The sequence below is a fragment of the Eimeria necatrix genome, genomic scaffold, assembly GCF_000499385.1.
Source record: "Eimeria necatrix Houghton genomic scaffold, Enh_scaff38, whole genome shotgun sequence".
Lineage (NCBI taxonomy): Eukaryota > Apicomplexa > Conoidasida > Eucoccidiorida > Eimeriidae > Eimeria > Eimeria necatrix.
In genome coordinates this window covers 25,001-32,500 of record NW_013654284.1, presented here as the reverse complement: position 1 = coordinate 32,500, position 7,500 = coordinate 25,001, and the positions used below count along the sequence as shown (strand labels likewise).

Below are 7,500 nucleotides of genomic sequence, written 5' to 3'. Positions count from 1 at the left end.
GCAGCAGCAGTAGCTGCTGCTGCTGCTGCTGGCTAGGAGGCTGCCGTGAGAGCAGCAGCAGCAGCAGCTGCCACAGCCTCCGCCAGCCTTCCTGCTGCAGCCTAACTGACACAAAAGACTATTTTTAACACTCTTTTTTGCTTCTTTTCAGCTCCACAAAGCCGCTCAAGCGGAAACACAGGAAACATGGGGCCCCCACGGGGGCCCCCGCAGCATCGACGGGGGCCCCGGGGGTCGGCGCTGCAGCTGTGCTGCCCAGAGCTGTTCTTTGGAGATTTTTGGCTTCAGACAAAGTTGGCTTGAGTTGCCTTTGCTGTTTCTGTTGCTGCTGCTGCTGCTGTTGCTGCTGCTGCGACACTTTGCTGCTGCTGCTGCTGCTAGGGTCGTCGGTGGACCTGGTTATTGCCAGAAGCCGAGCCTTCGCCGCAATGGATTCTGCCTGGATGAAGAAGCAGGAATAAGGCTCGGATTTCAGGCCCCAGGATTTAGGGTTTAGGGTTTAGGGTTTAGGGTTTAGGGTTTGCGCTTCGGCGCCGTGGGACTCCAGGGTGCGCCGATGAGGAGCTCGAAGGCAGCAGCAGCAGCAGCCAACGGGCAAACAGGACTGACGGCACAGGCCGCAGCAGCATCAACAGAAGCACTAGCTGCAGTAGCAGCATCTACAGCAGCAGCAGCGGCTACGGCAGCAGCAGCAGTGGCAGCAACAGCAGCAACAGAAGCCGCGGCAACGGAAACCACAGCAACGCGCGATGAGGTGGAGAAGGGATCCACCGGTGCAGGCTGCCGTGTGCTTCAGGCGCTGCAGCAGCTGCAGCAGCAACAGCTGCTGCTGCTGCAACAAGCGGCAGTGCAGCCTTTGTGCAGCAGCAGCAGCAGCAGCAACAGCAGCAGCAGCAGCAGCAGTGACCAGGCAGCAGAGTTATACACGCAGCTCAGTCACGCTGTGGATCGGCTTGACGAAGAAGTACTGATGAAGACAGCAGCAGCAACAGCAGCAGCAGCGGCTGCCGAACCAGCAGCAGCCGCAGCAGCATCGGCGGCTGCCGAAGTAGTAGCAGCAGCAGCAGATGCAACATCAGCAGCAGCAACACCTCTAGAGGCAGTGGCGGGCTGCGCTGCTCAGGTGAAGCTGCGGCTTCCGCGCTGCACAAGGGTGTGCAGCAGCAGCAGCAGCAGCAGCAGCAGCAGCAGCAGCAGCAAAAGCAAAGCCAACAGCAGCAGTTCTGATAGTTCCTCATGTGAGCTGACGTATCTTTACTTTCGAGTCGATCAGCTGCTGCAGCGCTGTGACGCCGCTGCTGTTGCTGCTGCTGCTGCTGCGGGTAAGCAGCTGCGCAAAGCCAAAACAGCAGCAGCAGCAGCAGGATCGGGGGGGCAGCAGCGGCAGCAGCTCTGCCTAGGTGGCCAAGCATTGCTCTTGAGCCTTACTGAAAATCTGTTGCTTCCATTTATGCATGCATGCGGGCAGAAGCGGCAGCTGCTGCAGCAGCAGCAGCAGCAGCAGCAGCGGCAGCTGCTGCAGCATGTGTACGTGCTGCGGCTGGCTGGTGTTGCATACCTGTCGCCGCCGCAGTGGCAGCAGCTGCAGCGAGTGCTGTCTAGTTTGCATGCCGAATTGCTGCAAGCGGCAGCAGCAGCAACTGCAGCAACAGGAGAAGCAACTACAGCAGCGGGAGAACCAGCTGCAGCAGCAGAAGCAACTGCAGCAGGAGCAGAAGAAACTGCAGCAGCAGCAGCTGCTGCTGCACCAGCAGCAGGAGCAACTGCAGCAGCAGACACCACGCAGCAAAGCTGCACGTGCCCGCCCTCAGTTGTTATTGAGGTAAACTGCTCGGCAGCAGCAGCAGCAGCAGCAACAACCGACGCAGCTGCAGCAGCAGAAACGCAGCAACTACTGCGCACTGTCGAGGAGTTCGTACAAATGCTGCAGCAGCAGCAACAACAGCACGTTCAGGTGCAATTGTATAAGATAAGCTGTCCACAGCAGCAGCAGCAAGAAGCTTTGCTGAAGCAGCAGCAGCAGCAGCAGCAGCCTCGCTGTCTGCTGTACATAGGCGGCGACGTGCTGCTGCCTGCCGCTGCTCCAGGGCCGCTGGGCAGCAGCAGCAAAGTGCTGCGGCTGCTGCAGCAGTTGCGAGAGCGTTTGCTGCTGCCGATGCAAATGCGCATAAGGTACTTCACCCGCTGTAGCAGCAGCAACACGAGCAGCAGCAGCAGCAGCAGCAGCAGCAGCAGCACAGCCCTTATGGAAACTCTGTTATGCGGCAAGCAAGGAGAGGTCCCCGCCCCACGGTTGCTGCTGTACGGCTACGGCCGTGCTGCTGCTCCTTGCGCTGCTGCTGCTGCTCCAGTTGCTGCTGCGGACGAGCAGCAGCAGCAGCAGCAGCACGAGGACGATGCGCTCCTTCGCATCAGCCCGCAGCAGCTGCTGCAGCACCTTTTGTGCCTGCCGGAGGCCTCGGGGCTGCAGCTGCTGGTGGTGCCTCTTGCTGCTGTTGCTGCTCCTTATGTGGGCGAGTCTGAGCAGCGGCTGGCGCAGCTGTTTGCTGCTGCTGCTGCTGCTGCTCCTTGCGTGCTGCTGCTGCAAGGCCTGGAGAGAGCAGCAGCAAACAGGTCTATACTGTCTCCGCTCCCCGGCCTACAAATCGACAGCAGGAGCAGCAGCAACAGCAGAGAGGGTGCGCCGCAGCAGCGGCTAGGAGCAGCAAAAGCCAGCAGGCTTCAAGGCAGCAGCAGCAGCAGCAGCAGTCAGCGGCGACTGCTTGCTGCGCTGCTGCTCGGTCTCGATGCCCTGGAGGAGAAGCGGCGCTTGCTGCTGCAGCAGCAGCAACTGCAGGAAGATTCAGGGGCTTGCAGCAGCAAACAGCAGCAGCAGCAGCAGCAGCAAGCCGCTGTGATTCTCCCACGGCTGGGAAGCAAAGAAGACCAGAAGGCGTGGCAGCTGCAGCTGCAGCAAAATCCAGCAGCAGCAGCAGGTGTTGCTGTTGTTGCAGCAACACATATGCTGCCGGAGGAGCTTGACTCTGCTGCTGTGCGTGCCGGCAGGCTCGACAGCTGGCTCCCATGGGCATAAATTGCTGCTGCTGTTGTTGTTGCTGCTGCTGCTGCTGCTGTTGCAGCCTATTTATTTCAAGAGCAGCTTGGAGGTTAGCGCAGCAGCAGCAGGCAGCCAGCAGAGGCGTAGCTCCGTTGCAGCAGCGTGCTGCTGCAGCAACAGCAGTGGCCTCTTGCTGCTGGAGTTGGAGCTGCTTCTCTTGTTGCTATCGCTGTGCTGCAGCGCCGCAACTGCTGCAGCAGACCAGCAGCAGCAGCAGCTCGGATTTGGCTGTTTGCTGCCACCCCAGGCTCCCAACTTAATTGCTTGAAATACTGTAGCACTTCGTTTTGCAGTGCACCTCTGGCAGCAGCAGCAGCAGCGGCTGCTGCTGCTGCTGCGGCTTCTAAAAACAACCGCCAAATAGTGGCTAGACAGATGGCTACGCACCAGCAAGCACAGTGCCGCTGCAGCGAGCGTAGCATCAGCAGCTGCTGCAGCAGCAGTTGCAGTCGCTGCTGCGGCTGCTGCTGCTGCTGCAGCTGCTAGTATGTCAGTGGTCCGCTGCTGCTGTTGCTGCAGCTGCTGGCGCCTCTCAGTCGATGGACGCATCTGCCCAGGCCTCAGCCTGCTGCATGCACTGCTGCAGCAGCTCTCTGGCTTCTACAACCGCAGCGCGGCAGCTTGCAGCTGCTGCTGTTTGGTGGGGGTCAAGCGCAGCAGCAGCGTGGTGCTGCAGGCGCTGCAGCTGCAGCAGCAGCTGCTGCTGCTGCGGCGAGGATAAGAAGGGGGCCCCTGAAAAGGCCTGCAGCTGCGCCAGCGACGCCTTGGCTGCTGTCTGCAGCAGCTCGTGCGGCTGCTGCTGCTTCCTCCTGTGTTTCTTCTTGGTGTCCTCATCGTCGCTGAAGATGCTGTCCTGCTGCTGCTGCTGCTGCTGCTGCTGCGGCTGCTGCAGCGGCGGCAGCGGCGGCACTGACACCGTCAGCTGCAGCGGCAGCCAGCTAATCAAAGACATGTGCTTCCGCCTGCTTTGCACTTGAATGCCCACCCAGTACCTTTGCTGCTTCTCGAGAGCCAGCGGCTGCACTGCTGCAACGTCTAGGTAGATTTCACTGCTGCTGCTGCGTCCTGCTGCTGCAGCGTCGTCGCCTGCTGCAGCAAGCAGCACGTCTTGCTGCAGCACGCAGCTCAGGCTGCCAGCAGCAGGCTGCAGCGCCACGGGGGGCCCCCCCCGTACCGGGCGGTGTACGTACACCCAGACCTTTGTGATGCAGCGAAAGGCAGCAGCAGCTGCTGCTGCGGCGTCGCCGCTGTCTGCAGCAGCAGCAGCAGCAGACGCAGCATACACATACACCCGAAACGCCCCTGTCGCCCGCCGCCGCGGGAGAGGCTCTACTGCAGCGTCAGGCATGTACAAGCTGGTTGGCACTTGCGTGCCGCTGCTGCTGTTGCTGCTGCTGCTGCTGTTGCTGCTGCTGCTGCTGCTGCTGCTGCTACTGCCGCCATTGCCGCTGTTGCCGTTGGCGCCGCCCCCGCTGAGCGGAGACGTGCTGCTTGCTGCTGCTGCCCCTGCTGCAGCAGCTGTAGCAGCAGGCGCAGCCGCTGCTGCTGCTGCTGCTGCTGCTCCTGGTGTCGGAGGCACGGGCGGCACGGCCCACGTGATGTCCATAGCACGGGCCCGCAGCAGCCGCAGCGCCTCTGCGCAAGCTTCTTCGTACTGCAGCAGCAGCAGCAGCAACAGCAAGCAGCGAAGGCAGCAGCTGCAGCAGCAGCGAATGCAGCAACGGCAACAACAGCAGCAGCAAAACAGCATCCGCAGACACTGATGTTGCGGCAAGCAGACGAGCACCAGCAACTCGTCACCAGCAGCACAAACACCCTGGACGCGTTAGCGTCAACAGCAGCAGCAGCTGCTGCAGCAGCTGCTGCTCTGCTGCTGCTGCTGCTGCTGCAGGTACTGCGTACTGCTTTGAAAGCTTCCGTCGCTTGCTGCTGCATTTCGGCCTCCTGAGAGTGGAACTTGTCGGGGTGCAGCAGCGCCCGCCACTTCTTCCTTGCTGCTACAATCTGCAGCAGCAGCAGCAGCAGCAGCAGCAGCAGCACAAACGGCAGCACCTCAGAACCTTTGAGATCTACAAAGACTTTCAGGAACTACCGAGGTGTGCTTCGCCTTCCTATCGCAAGCCGTGGCTGCTGTTGCCTCTCTGCTTGCCCTTACTGCTGCTGCTGCTGCTGCTGCTGCTCTGCCTGCCCTTACTGCTGCTGCTGCTGCTCTGCTAACCCGTGCTGCTGCTGCTGCTGCGGTGCTGCACTTACATGCTTCTCCGTCGCAGTGTGCGGGTTTATTCCCAGAACGTAGAAGGGGTGGCCCACAGATCTGCTGCGGGCGGCAGCAGCAGTTGCTGCAGGAGTGCCGAAGCCTGCTGCTGCTGCTGCTGCTGCAGCTTGCTGCTGCTCCTGCTGCCGCTGCAGCACGAAGGCCACGCAAGCTCTGGAAAAGGCGCTGCGACGCAGGATCTCCTCTTGCTGCTGTCGCTGTCGTTCCTGCGAGAGAACAGCAGCAGCAGCAGCAACGGCAGCAGAAGGGGATGCAGCACCAAGAGAACTTGCTGCAGCAGCAGCGGCAGCATCATTGACTGCTGCAGGGCCTGTAATGCCACTGCCGTTTCTTTTGCTTTCCGTGCTGCATCAACTATAGCGGAGCCCGCAAAAGACGCTGGAGCAGCAGCAGCAGCAGCAGCAGCAGCAGCACCTGCTCGGCCTTCCACCGGTCTGCAGCAGCCCGCAGCTTTGCTTCTGCGTCTCTTGAAGCAGCTGCAGCAGCTTGCGGGCTGCTGCCGATGGTGGGCAGCCCCTGCTGCAGCAGCGCGAAGGCCCGGCCTAAAGCTTCCTCCACCTGCAGCAGCAGCAGCAGCAACAGCAGCAGCAACAGCAGCAGCTGCGCCTCAGCTGCTCCCGCATTAAGCTTCAGTAGAGACAGCAGCAGCGAGCTGAAGCAGCAGCATAGTACAGCAGCAGCAGCAGCACCCGCGGCGCCGCGACAAAAACAGCAACAAACGCCGAAAGTAGGCAGCAGCAGCAGCAGCAGAAGCTGCTGCTTCTTACGTCGTCCTTGCTGCTGCTGCTGCTGCTGCTGCTGTCTCGCAGCATTGTAGACAGGGCCTGCAGGTGGCTGCTGGCGGCGATGCGGCTAACGAGGGCCTCTCTGTCTTGAGCAGCAGCAGCAAAGAACTTCGCCCACCGCCGCAGCAGCAGCAGCTGGCTGCTGCAGTGTTTCCACAGCGCCTCCTCATCTGCTGCTGCTGCTGCTGCTGCTACTGGGGCAGCAGCAGCAGCAGAGCGCCGGCAGGCAGACAGCAGCTGGCAGAAGGCAGCAACGCGTCGCTCCATGAGAGCCTGCCACTCCTCGCTGCTGCTGAAGGTCTCTGTGGTTTCTGCTGCTGCTGCTGCTGCTGAATTTGCTGCTGCTGCTGCTGCCCCCACGCCCGAAAGGTGGGAGAAGAAGAGCCGCAAGCAGCTGCTTGCTGCTGCAGCAGACTCTGCTGACAGCGCAGCAGGAACTGCAGGCACTTGCTGCAGCAGCGCGACCAGCAAAGACAGCAGCTCCTGCGAGAGCACCCCACCTGCCCCCAGCTGCTGCAGCCCTGCTGCTGCTGCTGCTGCTGCTGCATCGTTGCTGCTGCTTCCTGCAGCTGCTGCACGTGCCCGCTTGGCGGGAGGCGGTTGCTCCTCCTCTGGCAGCAGCTCTCGCTGCTGCTGTGAAGGCCTCTCGTTCTCAGCATCGTGTTGCTGCTGCTGCTGCTGCTGCTGCTTTGCTGCAGCGCCGCTCGGAAGTTGTGGGTCATCCTCTGACTGCTGCTGCATGCACTCATCCAGCAGCCCCGAGAGCGCATGGAGCAGATCCTGCTGCTGCTGCTGCTGCAGCAGCTGCCCTTCTTTCAGCGCTGCTATCGCCTCTGCTGCTGTGTAACCGCTGCGCAGCAGCCGCAGCAGCAGCAGCCGACAGGCAGCAACCCCGGAGGGGCTGTGAGCTGCTGCCTTGTCTTTCATGCTGGCAGGGGGGGGGGATCCTCGCTGCTGCAGCGGCGGCGGTCGGCAGCAGCAGCTGCTGCAGAGGCACCAGCTGCTGCTAGGTGTTACTGCTGCAGCAGCAGCAGCAGCGGCAGCAGATGCTGCTGCTGCTGCTTGCTGGGGTGCTGGCTGATGGTCCCTTCTGCTGCTTCTGTTGTAAGACTCCGGAGAGGGTGAGGGGTGGGGGCGCTGCCGACAACTGTGCTGCTGCTGCTGCTGCTGCGGCTGCGGCTGCCGGTGCTTCTGCTGCTTCCCCTGCTGCAGCCAAATCCGTGTTGCAGCAGCAAAACACCTTGAAGTCCCTGGAGTCCACAGCGGAAGGCGAGCCCCGCTGTGAAGAGGCGGGAGAGCGTGGGCGGTCGCGCCGCTGCTGCTGCTGCTGCTGCAGCAGCTGC

At 61.8% G+C, this 7,500-nt stretch overlaps 2 protein-coding genes across 2 annotated transcripts; one reads left to right on the top strand and one right to left on the bottom strand.

Annotated features, from left to right (window-relative positions):
* Positions 1-556: 556 nt before the first annotated feature.
* Positions 557-3,073, top strand: ENH_00049630 (hypothetical protein, conserved; the record flags this gene model as incomplete). Its single annotated transcript, XM_013581187.1, has 1 exon — positions 557-3,073. One exon carries the CDS (start codon positions 557-559, stop codon positions 3,071-3,073), a length of 2,517 nt encoding a protein of 838 aa, XP_013436641.1.
* A 556-nt stretch (positions 3,074-3,629) lies between these two features.
* Positions 3,630-7,084, bottom strand: ENH_00049620 (hypothetical protein, conserved; the record flags this gene model as incomplete). Its single annotated transcript, XM_013581186.1, has 5 exons — positions 3,630-4,751; positions 5,000-5,101; positions 5,351-5,578; positions 5,787-5,930; positions 6,140-7,084. 5 exons carry the CDS (start codon positions 7,082-7,084, stop codon positions 3,630-3,632), a joined length of 2,541 nt encoding a protein of 846 aa, XP_013436640.1.
* Positions 7,085-7,500: the final 416 nt, after the last annotated feature.